Source organism: Dendrobates tinctorius, unplaced genomic scaffold (genome assembly GCF_039654945.1).
Source record: "Dendrobates tinctorius isolate UK_male_01 unplaced genomic scaffold, ASM3965494v1 ptg000069l, whole genome shotgun sequence".
Taxonomy (NCBI): domain Eukaryota; kingdom Metazoa; phylum Chordata; class Amphibia; order Anura; family Dendrobatidae; genus Dendrobates; species Dendrobates tinctorius.
Window position 1 is genome coordinate 5,546,384 of NW_027361737.1, and position 19,778 is coordinate 5,566,161.

Here is a 19,778-nt window from a genome sequence, read left to right on the forward strand (position 1 = left end):
TCCTCCATGTTTCACAGTAGGGACAGTGTTCTTTTCGTGATATGCTTCATTTTTCCATCTGTGATCATAGAGCTGATGTGCCTTGCCAAAAAGTTCCATTTTTGTCTCATCTGTCCATATGACATTCTCCCAGAAGCTTTGTGGCTTGTCAACATGTAGTTTGGCAAATTCAAGTTTGGCTTTTTTATGATTTTTTTCAACAATGGTGTCTTCCTTGGTCGTCTCCCATGAAGTCCACTTTGGCTCATACAACAACGGAGGGTGCGATCTTACACTGATGTTCCTTGAGCTTGATGTTCACCTTTAGTCTGTTTAGAAGTTTTTCTGGGCTCTTTTGTTACCATTCGTATTATCCATCTCTTTGATTTGTCATCAATTTTCCTCATGCGGCCTGGCCACGACCAGGGAGGTTGGCTATAGTCCCATGGAGCTTAAGTTTCTGAATATTATGTGCAATTGTAGTCACAGGAACATCAAGCTGAGCTGTTTGGAGATGGTCTTACAACTTTCACCTTCAAAATGTTTGTCTATAATTTTGTTTCTAATCTCCTGAGACAACTCTTTCCTTCGCTTCCTCTGGTCCATGTTGAGTGTGATACACACCATGTCTCCAAACAGCACAGTGAGTATTTGTAGCCCTCACACTCACTGATTCCAAGATTGTAGACACCTGTGATGCTAATTAGTAGACACACCTTGATTTAACATGTCCCTTTTGTCACATTATTTTCAGGGGTACTATCATTTCTGTGCAGGCCTATTTCATGAGTTTTATTTTTCTTTTAAATTCTGTGGAAGCATGGTTGAAAAGCAATATCTGACTTTCATTTGTTCATTCTCATATATTTTTGATTTATTATTGCTTTTGTCAGATTCAAGTTATTTCTGTCACCACTGTGGATTTTTCTGTTATTAAACGAGGGGTACCAACAATTTCGACCACGTATGTATTGCTATAAAGCCCGCTTTTCTTGTACAATGTGTCGTGTGAACATTTCGCCAGTTCTGATGACTGCAACATTCTTCCTGTGACATTTTATCTTTATTGTAGTTTTCGGATAATCTATACTTATCAGAGAATAGAATACCCCATAGATTAGACAACCATGGCTGTACTACATGCTAAAGGTCTATAGATAACAGTAGGAGAATTCCCTTTTTAAGGATATTTTTATCCATAGTCTGTCACCATATAGTGTGATAGTGTCTCGGTTAATCATTTACCTCTGAAAGCTTTAATAACGAATACAAGAGCTGCAGGAAAAGAGAAGAAATACTTTGCTAATAACTTGGGGAGTGTTCACATGTTAAGTATCTACTACAGACATTTCTACACCAAAACGTGTCACTTGGCAAGAAAGATCCAGTGTAAAATATGCACGTTTGAGGTTTTTTTACTTGCGTTTTTGATTCATTTCTTTTCCATGCATTAGAATGGGTGCTAAACGCTACAAAAACGCTGAAAGAACTGACATGCTGCAGGCATGGAATGGCTTCTCACGTGCAAGGAAAAAACAAGCAACATGTGCTCGAGATCTCTGGAATCTTATTCAGTTTGCTGGTACTAGGAAATGCATTACTTCTGGGGTAAAACTGAGTGGGGAAAAAACGAAACAAAAATGCAACAAATACCTAACGTGTGCCATACCCTTATGGTGTGAACATTTCCCTACACCAACGTGTATTGATTAAGCCTGTGAGCAGGCCATCACTCCTGAAACGGTTCTTACATGTTACTTTCTGATGTCTTTATTGTCAAGAGATTTCAACGCAAGATGTTGGATAAAGAACCTCGACTAACATCCAAACAAGTTCAAGCTGCATTGCAGTCCGAGGGTACAACAGTGTCAACCTGTACTATCCGTCGGCGTCTGAATGAAAAGGGACTGTATGGTAGGAGACCCAGGAAGACCCCACTTCTTACCCCGAGACATAAAAAAGCCAGGCTGGAGTTTGCCAAAACTTACCTGAAAAAGCCTAAAACGTTTTGGAAGAATGTTCTCTGGTCAGATGAGACAAAAGTAGAGCTTTTTGGGCAAAGGCATCAACATAGAGTTTACAGGAGAAAAAATTAGGCATTCAAAGAAAAAAAAACGGTCCCTACAGTCAAACATGGCGGAGGTTCCCTGAAGTTTTGGGGTTGCTTTGCTGCCTCTGGAACTGGACTCCTTGACAGTGTGCATGGCATTATGAAGTCTGAAGACTACCAACAAATTTTGCAGCATAATGTAGGGCCCAGTGTGAGAAAGCTGGGTCTCCCTCAGAGGTCATGGGTCTTCCAGCAGGACAATGACCCAAAGCACACTTCAAAAAGCACTAGAAAATGGTTTGAGAGAAAGCACTGGAGACTTCTAAGGTGGCCAGCAATGGGTCCAGACCTGAATCCCATAGAACACCTGCGGAGAGATCTAAAAATGGCAGTTTGGAGAAGGCACCCTTCTAATATCAGGGACCTGGAGCAGTTTGCCAAAGAAGAATGGTCTAAAATTCCAGCAGAGCATTGTAAGAAACTCATTGATGGTTACCGGAAGTGATTGGTCGCAGTTATTTTGGATAAAGGTTGTGCAACCAAGTATTAGGCTGAGGGTGCCAATACGTTTGACTGGCCCATTTTTGGAGTTTTGTGTGAAATGATCAATGTTTTGCTTTTTGCTTCATTCTCTTTTGTGTTTTTTTCATTTAAGACAAATTAAATGAAGATAATAATACCAAAGAATTTGTGTTTGCAATCATTTTCGGGAAGAAACTGAGTATTATCTGACAAAATTGCAGGGGTGTTAATACTTTTGGCCACAACTGTATATTGGACTATTGACTGGATTCTTCTGATGTTAATGGAAGTACTTTTACCAGGGATAAAGCCCGTTTGATCTGGATGTATGAGGTTCAATATAATTGAATTCAGTCTGGTAGCTAGAATCTTGGTGAAAATTTTATAGTCCACATTTACTAACGAAATGGGACGATAGGATCCACATTCCAAAGGGTCCTTTCCCCTCTTTCCTAAGCACTATGATGTTAGCCTCATAAAAGGACTCAGGCATAGAATTCCCTTCCCATATTCCCCGAAATACTTTCACCAAAAGTGGCGTCAATATATCCCGGTACTTCCTATATAATTCAATAGGGAACCCATCAGGTCCAGGGGCCTTCCCAGAAGCCATTTCTCTCATAGCATTATCTATCTCCTCTGCGGTGAACACAGCGTCCATAAGGGCCCGCTGCTCAGAATCTAATGTGGGGAATGATATATCTGACAAATAGTCTAAACACCCCAAAGTGTCAAAGTCATTTTTAGATTCATATAGTGACCTATAGTAGTCCTGAAAACAGCCAAGAATCTCCTCGGTCGAAGACACCAATGTACCGTCCACTCTGCGAATCTGTAATATCATATTAGAGGTGCTATGTTGGTGAACCAGATAGGCCAAGAATTTGCATGTCCCGTTCCCCAATTCGAAGTAGGACTGACGGGTGGAGAATAGGTTGCGCTTGGATTTAGTATCCACATGTTGAGTATATAACCTCTGGGCAGCCAACCACTCAATCTTGTTCCCGCTGGTTTGGTTAGATATATATGTTGCCTCTGCGTCTTTCAGTCGTTGCTCCACCTCGTCATCCTTTCTTGAGGTTGCCCGCTTAATATAAGAAATTGTGGAGGACAAACAGCCCCTCAGGTATGCCTTAAGGGCATCCCAAAGTAAATTAATATCTTGAGGTTCCGGATGGGACGCGATGAAGCAATTCAACTGATCAATCGTTCTGTCCGGAGACCCCATCAGTTTTAACCAGAAAGGATTCAACTTCCAACTATCCCATTGTTTACTTGCCCATATTTGAGTTTATGGATGACCAAACTATGATCTGAGATCCCCTACTTCCATGTTCTATATCAGCCACCCACATTGCCAGACCACTAGAAGAGAATATATAGTCTATGCATGATAGAGAGAGTTTAGTGGATGAGTGGCAGGTATGCTCCCTTAACTCAGGGTGATGCACCCTGAACAAATCCAACCACCCGCCACCCCCCATAAATGATGACAACGGGGTTGTAGTCGGTGGAAAGGACCCCCCAGCCGCTCCATTATCCAACCTCAATTTATCAACGTAGTTGTTCATGACCATATTAAAGTCTCCCATACAAATAACATCTGCGTCTGGGTAATTAAGGGCAAAACTCATTGCCTTCTGCAGAATGGATATACGAGCCGGAGGGGGATTATAAATACATAAGACCACATATTTCCTGGTGTTTATCAATGCATGGACGAAAATAAAACGACCCACAGGATCCCTCCTAGTCTCCCTCGCTTCCCATCTGACGTCTTTATGTACCAACAGCGAGACCCCTCTCGAGTAGCTGGTATGGAATGTATGGGCAGACCATTGTACCCAGGGCTTCTGCACGCACTGCGCTGTATCCCTAGTCAGGTGCGTCTCCACCAAGGCCACAATGTGAGGGCGATAATGTCTGACCTGTGAGAAAACCTTGATCTTTTTTCGAGGAGTTTTTATACCCCTCACATTCCATGTCATACATATTAACTCCGACCCCATGTTTTACTCCGCTGAACATGGTGCATAGTATTACCCGGGCAAAATTTAGAGACATCACCTAGAGACAGAAATTGTTGTCGACTGCGATTACTACCTAAAAAATACAAAAAACCACAACGGTAAAAAAAAAAAAAAAGTGAAAAAACAACAAACAACGCGGGAGCAGAGTCCTGTACTCCCATCACAAAGCAAACAAGGGGATACCATCACTGAGCCCAGTGTCCGGTATTGTTGGTAACCTGGACGCTTTCGAGTAGAGCTCCAATCAGCCGATTAATAGAAAAATACCAACTAGCAATAGAGACATTAGGATTCTTTTGCAGCAGACCACCTGTGAGACCGCAGCCACTCCGCCGCCTCCGCTGGGTCCGTAAAAAACAAAGTAGAACCCTCGTGGACCACCCGGAGACGGGCCGGGTAAATCATCGAGTACACAACATTCCTCTCCCGTAGATGTCTTTTGACCTCCGTAAACTGCGCCTTTTGTTTCTGGAGTTCCATAGAGAAATCTGGGAAAACCGAGATCGTGGCATTGTTGAACTTGATGGGACTCTTTTGCCACGCCAGATGTAGAGCCACGTCTCTATCACTGCAGTTGAGGAGATGCGCTAGAAAAGGGCTAGGTGGGGCTCCAGGAGGAAGAGGCCTAGTAGGGACTCTGTAAGCCCATTCCACCGCAAAGATTGGGGAGAATTCGTCGCCCAAAGTGGTTTTAAGCCAATCTTCTAGGAATTGCTCTGGGTGTTGCACTTCCGAATGCTCCGGTAGACCAATAATTCGGATATTATTCCGACGCATTCTATTCTCCAGGTCATCTGCTTTTTGCCTCCACGCGTTCATGGAGCCTGCCACTTTCGTTAGTTTAGCTTCCATGGGTGTGATGGTGTCTTCTACCTGGGATACCCGCGTTTCCACCTCCGTAATGCGGCCCTTCATGGCTTGCATATCTTGTCGGAGGCGTCCCACCTCGGTGTACACGTCCTCTATCTTCCCAGACAGAGACGTCCTGGTCAAGGAGATGGCCTGCATGAGTTGTTCAGACGCCTGCTTAAGGGTTAATTCCTCCTGCTCGCACTCCTCCCCACCCTCAGAGGGGCGGATCTTACGATGAGCCTGTGAGGGATTATTTTTAATAGATCTTGAGCCTTCAGCATGGTCTACTCTGGCATATTCCTTTAGCCTTTCAGCCGCTGTACCAGACCCCTTGGAACAACTCATTTTAGTAGCAATAGGGCACAGCCAGATATCAGAAACAGTGCACTCTGGAGTCCCCTGAATCAGAGTTATGGACGGAGTATAATTATCAGGTGGTGGCTACAGGGTCCCAGGAGCAGTACAGACTAGCAGGGTCACACAGGGAGGCAGAGCCCAGCTCCAAGCGGCAGACAAGGGCCCCTGTAGCCCAGGAAGTGACCCTCAGAAACCCACAGAGACAACAGCCAGAGAGGGATTTCAGGGCACACACCGCTTGTCCCTCACAATTAGTCAGATTGTCTGCTCACCGTCCTTCTGCTCCTTCAGCGCAGCAGCGATGGAGCCCGGCACCGCGTCTCTCACAGGCAGAGCGCGCGCCTCCAAGATGGCCGCCTCCCCGTGCAGGCCCCGCCGGCCGCCTAAGTCTCCACAGCCGCAGGAGCGGCCCCGAGTCCAGAGGGGTCAGAAGACAAGCAAATGTTGCTGAAGCAGGGGTCTGTTGGCTGGATACTCTCAGGATGGCAGGAGCTCCCACGAAGTACGTCCTCACTCCGTCGCTACATAGCCACGCCCTCCCAGTTTATCACAATTTCTGTCTTTTTTTTTCCACCTGCCTTTTCAGAACTCAATAAAGCGTCTCACTGGGATTGAGATTTGGGGAGTTTCCACGCAATGGACCCAACATTTCAATGTTTTGTTCACGGAGTTATTACTTTTGCCTTGTGACATGGCCTCCATCATTCTGGAAAAAGCATTGTTCATCACCACATTGCTCCTGCATCTTTGGGAGAAGTTGCTTTTGGCAGATGTTTAGATCACATTCCATTCATGGCAGTGATCGTAGGCAAAAGTGTGAGCGATTTCTTTTCTTTAGAAGAAAAGCAGCCCCCCCAAGAATGGTCTCAGGATGCTTTACTGTTGGAATGACATAGAACAGAACTCATTTTTTCTTTTCTGGAAAATCATTCTTCATCAGAGAAATGTACAATACAAAACAATATTGTGGTACTGTGTTCTCTGGTTAGCCAATAAAGGTATCATTCCTTGAATACTTTTCTCAATTTTTTTGGGGGGGACTTAAGTATTTACATTCATCAGAGGAAATGACTTTGCAGGAAGTACTGGGATTGGACTCCAGAGACAGGGGTAAAGCTATTTTCTATGATGAAGCCTCTTAAGATTCCTCTGCCAAATCTGAAAGCTTAATTGGCAACAGACTATAATATATATATTTATTTTTTTTTTACAAAGTTCAGAACATTAAGTGCATGTTTGGGATCAAAAGTCATGAGGAATCATGTTGCCAGGTAATTTTTACCTAACAATTAATGCCGTAAAATTGAAACCACTAAAAAAAAAACAATGCCACTGTTTCACCACACTTGGAATGTTTTTCCCATTTTCCTGCACACTTTTAAAACAACATGAATTGACTTGTCACGTAAAAAAATAAGCAATCATATGTCTATTTTGAAAGAAAAATAAAAAGTGAAGACTATTTGAAAAAGGTTAGGAAAAAATGAACAAAAAAAATCAGCTACTTTTTTAAGGGGTGAATAGTCTGTGTACACAGGCAGATTGTGCTTGAGATGTGCAATGAATGAACTAAGAATCTGTAATAGATCAGTGAGCGTGGCTGCCATTGCTGTCATCAGTGCAGGTCCAGTTTAGACTCGATGATGCATCGCAGAGAATGACGATCTTTTAAGCCTACCAAAAGATTATTTCACCCAACGAACGAGTGTTTACGTCCTTCGTCATCTGACTGGCAGCCTGTTTATATCGAAAGGTTAGCATGAAATTAGTATTTCAAGAAATGCTCGGCCGCGACAATCGTGCAATGTAAATGGACCTTATGTCTAGTGCTCACGACATTGCAATGTGATACTACAGCACTGATTTTAGTATAGCTCTATAAAAGGTCCTAATTGTACTTATTATAATTTAGAGACATGACTGGTGACTAATTAGTTTATTTTGGAGATGTAGGTGAAACTGTGACTCATATGATTTGCACCCAATCTAAAACTGTAATCAGGGTGGTTTTCCTCCCGGTCAGTGCTGACCTTGAATTATTCTTCAGGGAAATTATTGAATGGCACTTAGCTGCCATGTTGTGTTCACATACATTCCCATGGTTTTCTGCTCTCAGAGCAATCAAGATGGGTGTGTTTGTCTCATTTGGTTGGATGCCAAGGTTAAGTTTGGCTTAGGTATTGTGAGTATGGTAAGCAGTTATAGAGCATTTGTTCTTCTATGTCAAATGTTATTTATAACACTAGAGATTACATACAAAAAGTACATTTATATACTGTACATAATAACTAGTGCATCAGTAGTCCCACTAGATACATGAGCTTAAAATAGTTTTTCCGGTACCAAGATCAGGTGGACATTGTAAAACGTAGGGCAGACATGTCCACAATGAGGATGATAGCAGGACCTGCTTGCTATTTACGTGCACTAGTCTGGTCTGTAAGTCTGACCAGACTAGAAAATGCTGCAATTTTACATGGACCTAAGGGGCATGTGAAAAATAGCCCATGTACATTATGGGTCAGTGAGGTGTTTATTTATAGCACATGGAAAAGACATTTCTTTGATCGTACCCTTTCCAGTGGTGGCATATCAAAGGATGGTCAGTGAAAATCTGACTCAATGCCTGCCCCACCTGATCTTCAGAACGGATGACTGCAGTACTAATTAAATGTGAAGTCCATCCACGTAAGAATTTTCACGCACTGTTCAGTGTTGTGTTCTCACCTTTCTGAGCCTCTTGTAATGCTGCTTGTGTCCTCCGCTGGTCTCGGGACTCCACATGTGACCACTGAAGCCAATCACTGTAACGTGACCTATGCAGCATTACAAGTGGGGCCAATGTGAATTGGAATGATGGATATGCTCTAACTCAGGAGCCTCTTTAGGTGCTACTGCTTCTTCACAATGTATCCTGCGTAGCTCACATTGCCCCAACTGTTGTGCAGAGGATTAAAGCAAAGCCAAAATGATGTGAAGGAACGGTCAGGGGTGCGACAAAGCAGGGAAACAGCAGAAGGGGCCTCTGGGATTGGAGGAATTTTCTGGAGGTCTGCCCTCCATTATGCAAGATATATTTTGATGATATCTTTAACCCCTTAAGGGGTGGTTTGCACGTTAATGACCAGGCCAATTTTTACAATTCTGACCACTGTCCCTTTATGAGGTAATAACTCTGAAACGCTTCCATGGATCCCGGTGATTCTGACACTGTTTTCTCGTGACATATTGTACTTCATGTTAGTGGTAAAATTTCATTCAAACAACATGCGTTTATTTGTGAAAAAAACGGAAATTTGGCGAAAATTTCGCAATTTTCCAACGTTGAATTTTTATGCCCTTAAATCACAGAGATACGGCACACAAAAAAACTTAATAAATAACATTTCCCACATGTTTACTTTACATCAGCACAATTTTGGAACCAAAATTTTTTTTTGTTAGGAAGTCATAAGGGTTAAAAGTTGACCAGCGATTTCTCATTTTTACAACACCATTTTATTTTTACGGACCACATCACATTTGAAGCCACTTTAAGGGGTCTATATGATAGAAAATACCCAAAAGTGACACCATTCTAAAAAAACTGCACCCCTTAAGGTGCTCAAAACCACATTCAAGAAGTTTATTAACCCTTTAGGTGCGTCACAGGAATTTTTTGAATATTTAAAAAAAAATGAACATTTAACTTTTTTTCACATAAAAAATACTTCAGGTTCAATTTTTTTTATTTTACCAAGGGTAACAGGAGAAATTGGACGGCAAGTTATTTTGCAATTTGTCCTGAGTACGCTGATACCTGATATGTGGGGGGGAACCACTGTTTCGGCGCATGGCAGACCTCAGCAGGGAAGGAGCGCCGTTTGACTTTTTCAATGCAAAATTGGATGGAATTCAGATCGGACGCCATGTCGCGTTTGGAGAGCCCCTGATGTACCTAAACAGTGGAAACCCCCCCAAGTGACCCCATTTTGGAAACTAGACCCCCCAAGGAACTTATGTAGATGTGTGGTGAGAACTTTGAACCCCCAAGGGCTTCACAGAAGTTTATAACATACAGCCGTACAATTAAAAAATCATATTTTTTCCAAAAAAATGATCTTTTCACCCTCAATTCTTATTTTTCCAAGGGTAACAGGACCCTAAAAGATATTGTGCAATTTGTCCTGAGTGCGCTGATACCCCACATGTGGGGGTAAACCACTATTTGGGTGCATGGCAGAGCTCGGAAGGGAAGCAGCGCCATTTGACGTTTTTGGCTGGAATTGAGATCGGACACCATGTCGCTTTTGGAAAGCCCCTGATGTACCAAAACAGTAGAAACCACCCACAAATGACACCATTTTGGAAACTAGACCCCCCAAGGAACTTATCTGGATGTGTGGTGAGCACTTTGAACCCCGCAGTGCTTCACAGAAGTTTATAACGCCCGGGCGTGAAAATAAAAAAAATCGTATTTTTTCCACAAACATGATCTTTAGTCACCAATTTTTTCATTTTCCCAAGGGTACAAGGAGAAATTGGACACCAAAAGTTGTTGTCCAATTTGTCCTGAGTACGCTGATACCTCATATGTGGGAGAAAACTACTGTATGGGCACACGTCGGGGCTCGGAAGGGAAGTAGTGACGTTTTGGAATGCAGACTTTGATGGAATGGTCTGCGGGTGTCATGTTGCCTTTGGAGAGCCCCTAATGTACCTAAACAGTGGAAACCCCCCACAAATGACCCCATTTTGGAAACTAGACCCCTAAGGAACTTATCTAGATGTGTGGTGAGCACTTTGAACCCCCAAGGGCTTCACAGAAGTTTATAATGCCCAGGCATGAAAATAAAAAAATCGTATTTTTTCCACAAACATGATCAATTAGTCTCCAATTTTTTTATTTTCCCAAGGGTAACAGGAGAAATTGGACCCCAAAAGTTGTTGTCCAACTTGTCCTGAGTACGCTGATACCTCATATGTGGGAGAAAACTACTGTATGGGCACACGTCGGGGCTCGGAAGGGAAGTAGTGACGTTTTGGAATGCAGACTTTGATGGATTGGTCTGCGGGTGTCATGTGCGTTTGGAGAGCCCCTGATGTACCTAAACTATTGAAACTCCCCACAAGTGACCCCATTTTGGAAACTAGACCCCCCACGGAACTTATCTAGATGTGTGGTGAGCACTTTGAACCCCCAAGTGCTTCACAGAAGTTTATAACGCCTGGGCGTGAAAATAAAAAAATCATTTTTTCCCACAAAAATTATATTTTTGCCCCCAATTTTTTATTTTCCTAAGGGTAACAGGAGAAATTGGACCCCAAAAGTTGTTTTGCAATTTGTCCTGAGTATGCTGATACCCTATATGTGGGGGTAAAACACTGTTTGGGCGCATGGCAGAGCTTGCAAGGGAAGGAGCACCATTTGACTTTTTCAACGCAGAATAGGCTGGAATTGAGATCAGACGCCATGTTGCATTTGGAGAGCACCTGATGTGCCCAAACAGTGGAAACCTCCCAATTATAACTCCAACCCTAACCCCAACACACCCCTAACCCTAATCTGAGCCCTAACCCTAGCCCTAACCCTAATGGGAAAATGGAAATACGGTAAATACATTTTCTTTTAGTTTCATTATTTTTCCCTAACTAAGGGGGTGATAACGGGGGGTTTGATTTACTATTTATGGTGGTTTTTATGTTTGGCGGCTGTCGCACGCTAAAAGACGCTTTTTATTGTAAAAATAGTTTTTGCATCACCACATATTGAGATTGAGAGCTTTAATTTTTCTGTCTTTTGACCCACCGAGTCATGTGAGGACTTATTCTTTGCGGGATGAGTTGACATTTTTATTGATACCATTTTCGGGCACGTGACATTTTTTGATCGCTTTTTATTCCGATTTTTGGGACGCAGAATGAACAAAAACCAGCGTTTCATGAATTTCTTTTGGGGGGTGCGTTTACACCGTTTCGCGTGCGGTAAAATTGATAAAGCGGTTTTATTCTTCTGGTCAGTACGGTTACAGCGATACCTCATTTACGTCTTTTTTTTTATGTTTTGTCGGTTTTTTGCAATGAAAACAATTTTATATAAAAAATAATTATTTTTGCATCGCTTTATTCTGCGAGCTATAACTTTTATTTTTTGTGGATGACGTTGTATGGCAGCTCGTTTTTTGCGGGACAAGATGCCGTTTTCAGCGGTACCATGGATATTTATATGCGTCTTTTTGATCGCGTGTTATTGCACTTTTTGTTCGGTGGTATGATAATAAATCATTATTTTTTGCTTTGTTTATTTTAATTTTTTAAGGGGTTTGCTAAAGGGGTTAACTAATGGGACAGTTTTATAGGGCGGGTCGCTATGGACGCGGCGATACCAAATATGTGTACTTTTATTTATTTTATTTTTTTTCAAAAAATGAATTTATTGGGGATTTTTTTTTTTTTTTTTTACTAATTTATTTAGCGATTTTTTTAAAATTATTTTTACACTTTTCTTTTTTTTACTTTATTACATAGTCCCAGGTGGGACATCACTGTCCTGTGACATCACAGATCACTGTGACAGATCAGCAATCTGTCACAGGCAGTTCTGCAGACTTCCTCATGCCTGCGCTTTGCAGGCAGTGAGGAAGTCAGCTCCCTACAGGCCCCCGTCGCCATCTTGGATCCGGGGGCCTGTAGGGAAGGAGTCCCCCGCAGCAGCGCTGCACATTGCGCTGCCGTGGGGGGGCTCAGGGAAGCATGGAGGGAGCCCCCTCCCTGCCGATGCTTCCCTTTAACCCCCGGTACACCGCGATCGTGTTTGATCGCGGTGTACAAGGGGTTAACGTGTCGGGGGCGGTCCATGACCGCCCCTGACACATTGTGCCGGGTGTCAGCTGTGATAATCAGCTGACACCTGGCCGCGATCAGCAGCGCTCACCACGTGGGCGCCGCTGATCGCATTAGACGTACTATCCCGTCCTTGGGAATTATGTCCCAGGGCACATGGACGGGATAGTACGTCTAATGGCAGAAAGGGGTTAAAGTGTGGAAGAAATTAATGGCTTTATATAAACTAGTAAAATATAAAAATAAATATTTTGGCAATATGCTATATATGAACACAACCTTTTAAAGCAACAGTGAATAGAAAGCGAAAACATAGGGATCTAAATGCTGATTCAGAGTTAGAAAAAAAAGTTTCTGCTTTCTTCCAGTAACTAGAGATGTGCCTGCCACTGTTGCTCCTTCACTTGAACTTAGTGATTTTCTTTAATCCTGGTCAACTCATTAATATTATTTCAGATCTTCAAGATTACAAATACAAAATATATAACAAGATAGATACCTTGTAAGTTGTGCAAATTGGTTGTACTTCTTCGGTCATGTGGTTGGACAAGTCAGTTAGGTCCAAAAGCCCATCATTATTCCGTACAACTTGGACAATGGCTTGGGCAATTCGGCCTTCATAAAAGCCTTTCTTACCATATTTCGACAGTTCCTACAATGACAGTAAGAAAACTGGTAAAATATTTGGTCCAGCTGTCAGTAGAAAGCAAAGCTTGAGGGTTCTGAATATTATGTACATATTTGAACAATTTAATCATTACATCCACATTTTTCAAGAAGGATCTGACTATAATATTTCCTTTTTTTCTCCTGGAGGCATCCTACCCTAGGAGGCATAATTTTGGCTGTTTAGGGCTACCGACTGAAGGTAGGTGTCCAATATGACTGTCTAATGAGACTTGCCATGACTTAGAATATTTAGAGTCCTTTAAAAAAGGAAATCCCTCCATCTGCCAGTTGTTTTGGGGGTTTTACCCCTCGTCAATGAAGAATAAGGTCCTGGTTGACTGGGTGAGGGGCCTAAAGGCACAAAAGAGACAGGTTCTTTCCCTTGGAGAGGAGCTGATTTGCATCCTTTATTCACAGAAAGTACTGATTGCTTACAACTCTCCTAAAACCATAATGTAGTCTTCACATCGCAGAGAAAAGCAGCCATATTTCCCAACACCAGGTCACAATACTAATGCACTACAGGACACAGTAGCCCCATGTCAAAGACGGCAGCACAGGAACAAACTACTGATGAAACAACCACTGGCACATTGACCATTCATGAAGGGGGTTCCTAATATTATAAATCCACACAAATGTGTAGTGCAGTGTCCGGCTCACAGCTCAGGCGCATACTATTAGATCAGGCTGCCCTCCAAAATATACAAAATGTGCAAAAAAAAAAAAAGATGTAAAAAGATGAAAGTATTGGTCAATAACTCAGCTAGTATCTGCTTACACCGTTATGCCCTGTTACCGTCATAAATTCCAGGTGTGCACTGTCACCTTACTAGGTTACCTTGTGAGATAAAGGACTCCTATATGAAGGTAGCATGAGCACCCACAGTCCATCTTCAGAGGGAGGGATAGACTGATAAGACCTCGTTCACATGACCATGACGGATTTACTCTTTTGAAATGACATACAATAAAAATAATCAGCAGCTTCACTCATTCATCAAGTTCCTAGAAGCTTATAATACAGTTTATAATGACAGATGTACAGTATGCAAGGGGATAGCAATCAATGCATACAGTGGTGTAAGCTGAGCTTGTGGGCTCCAATGCAAAATCTACAATGGGGCAAAAGTACCTTTGGGGCCCCCCTACTCTCCAGGGCCTTGAGGCGTCTGCAACCCCTGCACCCACTATCGTTTTTCCCCTGAACATAATAATAATCTTTATTTATATAGCGCCAACGTATTCCGCAGCGCCTTACAATTCAACAGTTCATATACAATATACGAGGGGTGTTTATTAAAGATTTCCTCTGACCCACTTCTATTTATCACAGGACGCTGAAACTGCACATGTGTAATGATATAAGTCTCTATAGATTGCATGACAATTTGCAACTCAGAACTGATAACGGTCTTGATTTTACAGGCGCTGAAGTGGTGTGAGGTTTGATAATGGACCCAGTGGAATAACAGAGCAGTCAGCAAGTTCCCTTACTTGAAAGGCTTTAAAATTCTACCGCATCCCCCTTATTCACCCGACCTCGCACCATCGGACGTCCACCTCTTTCTAACAATGAAGTTAGTTTTGAAGGGCAAGCATTTTCCAGATGATGAGACTCTGATTTCCGAAGTGACTACTTGGCTTTTGGAGCAACCTGTCAACTTCTACCTGCGAGGTGCTTACAGTTGGGAGATGGGATATACCATATGGGTATCATGGAGCTGTGATATACCATAAAGACGTGACACCCCTGATTCTGCAATAGAATTACATTGTACATCATTTACCAGGACTGATTATTTTATTGTACTGGGCCCTTTTTCCTATCAAAATTAGCAGGGTGGTAAATGTCTAATTCATTCTTATTTCTTAATTTCTTACGTTTTGAACAGAAGTATCTCACCAGGTTTTTGCTATCCCATCTGAGAGGGCCTGAGTTCAACAATGTGTTACTGACCAAGTATCTTGCTGCAGTTTTAATAAAATCAATGTTTTATGTGCTACAGATCTAGCAGTTCTCTGACTGCTGAGCTCTATATAACCCCGCCCACACCACTGATTGGCAACTTTTTGTGTACACTGTGCATAGCCAGAAAGATGCTAATCAGTGGCGGAGGCAGGGTTATATATAGCTCATGAACATGGAGGACAACATGGCAGCAGGTTTACCAGTCCTCTAGTGATAATCTCCCGTTAATAAAAAAGTGAATTTATCAAAACTATTGTGAGAAGCCCAGTAAGCGACACAGTGCTTGAATTAGGGTCTCTGTCTCTACGCTATGTTGATCTTAGATAAGGTGGAAAAACCTGGCGACAGATTCTATTTAAATAGTAATTTTATGTATCCATTCACTAATTACTTCTAGGCACTATAACCCTAATTTATTAAGACTGGTGATTTTTATGCAAGTCTTAATGAAAAATTCATACTGCTCTTAATGGATTTGGCTCATCTGATAACTGGTATGGTACTGCCAGGAATGTTCCTCCAGCCAGGCATTGGTGTACATAACTTAGGTCACCTTTGTGGTGCAAATTACAATGAATTTGACAGGCAGGGTTCACCATGTCCCATGCCAGTATTGTTCCTTTTGGCAGAACTCATAGGGACTGGTATTTAAACACCAAAAGTCACAAAATTGTTGCACAATTATGACTTGCACAAAAATGTATGACATTTCATGGTTTTATATCAGAAAAGTGGGAGAAACTGATGAATCATGACCTATATTTCTATATCACCATCTTCTTCCAGGTCACGGTGGTCAACCTGACATAGTCAGGGAGTTTCAAACATGAGCTGCAATCAACCCTTATGTAATTGTTGAGCAGTCCTTGGCACACCCAGCGGGCATCAGCTAGTTTCTTTATCAATAAGTTCAATGACACTGTGCCCCGTAGTTGTGGTCGGGCCCAGTCAATGGTAACAAAGTGAAATAATCTGCAAAGATCGGACTTTATTCAGGCAGCATATGATAATGACTGTTGGCATGTGTGGCCAATGGTGATAGAAAGTAGAGTCTGCTGTGTAACCCGCCTGAAAAAGCGCTTAAAAAATGCCAAACCAATGAACGTGTGCACTGTAATGTCAAAGAAACTTGCTATTCGCATGATCAGCCTATTTGACCTTTTGAGTTTCTATTTTGTGTCTGCCTCTACCTCCTGTACCTTATTTCAACGTCATCTACCTGTTCCCAGCCTTACCGATTAAATGTGAATGTTGAACCCCACCAATGTGGCCATCAAATTTGACGTACAGGCTGGCCCTGTTAATTAACCCTTTATTTTATAGTATACTACAACAGAATTGAAATGGAAAAAAGTGAACCATATTTTGGGTGGTTTCATGGCTGCACTCGTTTTTATATTTATTTTTTAGCCAGTGAACAATTACAATTATTTGTATGTGTATGTAATTCTTGGTATCAGTTTCAGCAAACAAAAAATGTGGAAAGCCCAAAAAGGAAACACAAGGAAGTGCTTATTAGCCGATCACGAGGTCGAGCTAAGATTAGCCCCATTGTGTAATCAATGACATAACAAATGATCCCATTACCAGAGTCATTACATGAGTCAACATCCAGTCACCTGTGTTAAGTTCTTTCTGTTAGCAAGACAGCTACATTGTTAAAAGTCAAGATACTTACCCTACATATTGCTTAGTAATGTTCATACAAAAAGGGCTGAAAATTAAGGTGTATTCTAAGACACAAAGGAAAATTTACAAATTCTTTACTTTCAAGATTCCTTGAGACAACGATTTAAATAATATGGGGATTGTGAGAGAAAGGTTGCAAAGAAACCCATGAGAGTGCGCAAAAGTATCAAATATGCTGAAAAAACAATACAATCATCAAAAAAAAGGAATAAACATTAGATCCATAGTAGATACGGGATAATACTGTAGTTTTTTATTTTACTAAAATGTAGATTTTTGGTACTCACCATAAAATCTCTTTCTTGCAGCCTTTATTGGGGGACACCGGAACCACGAATTAAGTCTGCAGCAACCTGGAGGCTGTCACTAACAATAAACCTTAAAGTGAACCTGTCACCAGGTTTTTCCTCATATAAAGTAGGGCCAGCACCTGTAAGCCCTGTGTGACAGCATTCTAGAATGTTGTCTATATGTCCCCAATATGTATGATGGGCATCGTTGTTCTTGATCCGGCGCCTCCTATCTTCTTGCTTTGTGTGGATGACATGCTCTATGTCATCCACACAGCGTCCTTGGCATCGCGCTCCTGCGAAGGCGCACCTCTCTGTCCTGCCGAGGACAGAGCAAAGCATGCGCCGGTACTCTTTAGCCTTTCCCCACAAATGCACATTACACCACTTTGCTCTGATGGTTAGGGTCACTACCTGATGAAACTAACAAAAAGGACCTAACCATTGAGTCCAACGTCTCAGAAGCCGGCTGATAGACCTGGACTAAGTGAGTAATATACATCTGCAGCTGGCGTCATCCACAAAAGCTTTGTCAAACATGGACCAGAACAGATGAGAACTCTAAAAAGGAAGGGCTATAAGGGACAACTTGGCAGCAAGATCCATCTTCCATCTGCTGAGCCATAGAATATGGCAAATAGACACAATACTGCTTGCCGAGCATCTAGCCACATTCAAGGATGCCAACCCTACCCTAAGAAAATACCTTGCCCTAAAAAAAAACAAAAAAAAACAGTGTGGCGGTAAAGGCTGGATATGGCAGATCTGCCAGCTTCAAACTCTGACCTCGCCATGGACTCAAAACATCTATTTTAAAGGTTTCTTGGTTCTCCATGGTAGTTCACAACAAACAAGACAACAAAGCGTCTACCACCAGAGGGGAGGACCACATCGCCACCAGCTTTGCTGGGAAAAGGTACAATATCTCCATGCATTTATGTCACTGAAAATGCCTGCCCGATGCTCCCATCCCTTATCCAGTACCCTCACAAAACTCCTAGTGGCTAAACATATATTTAGCTGTACATCTACCCTTCCTAAAGAACCCTGACTCAGTGGAAGGAGAGGGCTCTGTCTCAGTGACCTCTAGGAATAAGTTCACTGCCAGTACAAGACTGCCAATAATCTCCTTGTTTGATAGACGTCCAAATCTGAGATGGAACGAGGCTTTGACCTCTGTGAGAAGCAGTACTTAAGAATAGGGGTACAAAACCAAAACTGTGACATATCCCAGGAGAACTGATGGTAACCAGAAAGATTAACTAATCTAAAGTCGCCTGAATTGCCTCTGATCGGTTGGGTTTGGTGCAGTGTAGCTGGAGGGTTTGACTCACTGTGGGCAGAGGTAGAGTACCAGGGGCAATAGAGGCTTTGGGCAATTGTTCCACAACCATAACCAAGATCTGGCAAATCTTGGTTAACTAAGAGGCAGTATGAGCTAAAGCCATAGCCCATTCAGCAGGGGTCACATCCCACTCAAGGGGCCATGGGGTCCAGCAGAGAAGATTGGAGGTTACAAGCAGGGCAGTACGCTATGGCTTGCCTTGAAAGAAATTTGAATTTACAGGAAATTCAAGCATAGTAGGTCAACATGCAAGCTAAGCTGTGTGCGGTCTTCTCTAGACATCGACATTATCAGAGACAACAGCCTACCCGATCTAATGTTCTGCTGAGGGAAAATGTGTTGAGGCTTCAACAAGATGGTGACCGATAAGGCCTGAATTGACCACGGCCGGTGTTATTAAGGTAATCAACTGGAGCGTAGGGTGGTGCAGCTGGCACTAGCTGAGTGAAAAGCCATGGAGCAACGTCAGGAACCTGAATAACCCATTGTGGAAAAATACTTGGTGCTGCCCCGACCATAGGAAGCGAAAGGAGTGAGGACTATGATGGGCGGGAGCTTAAATTCGCCAGTGGGCGGGTGGATGCCAGTCATGGAGATTGGATGGCGGCCCGTCAGTCAAGCAGATAGGCTAGGAGGTGGGCAGGCACACAGCGGCTACTATGATTCGCTGGAGGGTGGGTGCATGCTGGACATAGTAATTGACTGGTGGTGAGTACATCCGGTCACGCAAATTGTCCGGCGGCTCATCGGCCACTCAGATTGGCAGGGGGGGTGGGACCATGTTGACTACATTAATTAGCCGTAGGCAGACGCATGATGACCACACTGATCTGCCAGGGGCGGGTGCATGTCAGTCACGCAGATTGGCAGGTCGCTCATCGGCCATGCTGATTTGACGGGGGTGATCGCACACATGCAAATCTGATTTGCAGTACCAATTGGCTGATTGGAAAAGGAGTGTAGTCTGCAAGCTTCGGCAAGGTCACAGAAGTCAGGGACTCCACCAGAGTCCCAGCCTTCAAGGGAGATTCTGCAAAAACAGAAGGCCCTAATCGAGGGGCCAGACAACCCTGAAGATCAAGGTAAGGGGAGCGGAGAAGGGGAAAGGAGGAAGGGAGCGGAGGGGCAGGGACGACAGCAAAACCGCCAACAGTCACGTGGCCCAGAGAGAGGGCACCCAAGAGAATCCGGTGAGGACCCC

General features: G+C 42.9%; 1 protein-coding gene across 7 annotated transcripts in view; it reads right to left on the bottom strand.

The window, feature by feature from the left end:
- TM4SF1 (transmembrane 4 L six family member 1) overlaps positions 1–19,778 on the bottom strand; it is a 226,794-nt gene that overhangs the window by 123,281 nt on the left and 83,735 nt on the right. For all 7 annotated transcript variants that reach the window (XM_073581076.1, XM_073581078.1, XM_073581074.1 and 4 more), the window contains one exon: positions 13,112–13,264. In XM_073581076.1, coding sequence (XP_073437177.1) covers positions 13,112–13,264 — 153 coding nt within the window. The remainder of the gene's footprint in view (positions 1–13,111; positions 13,265–19,778) is intronic.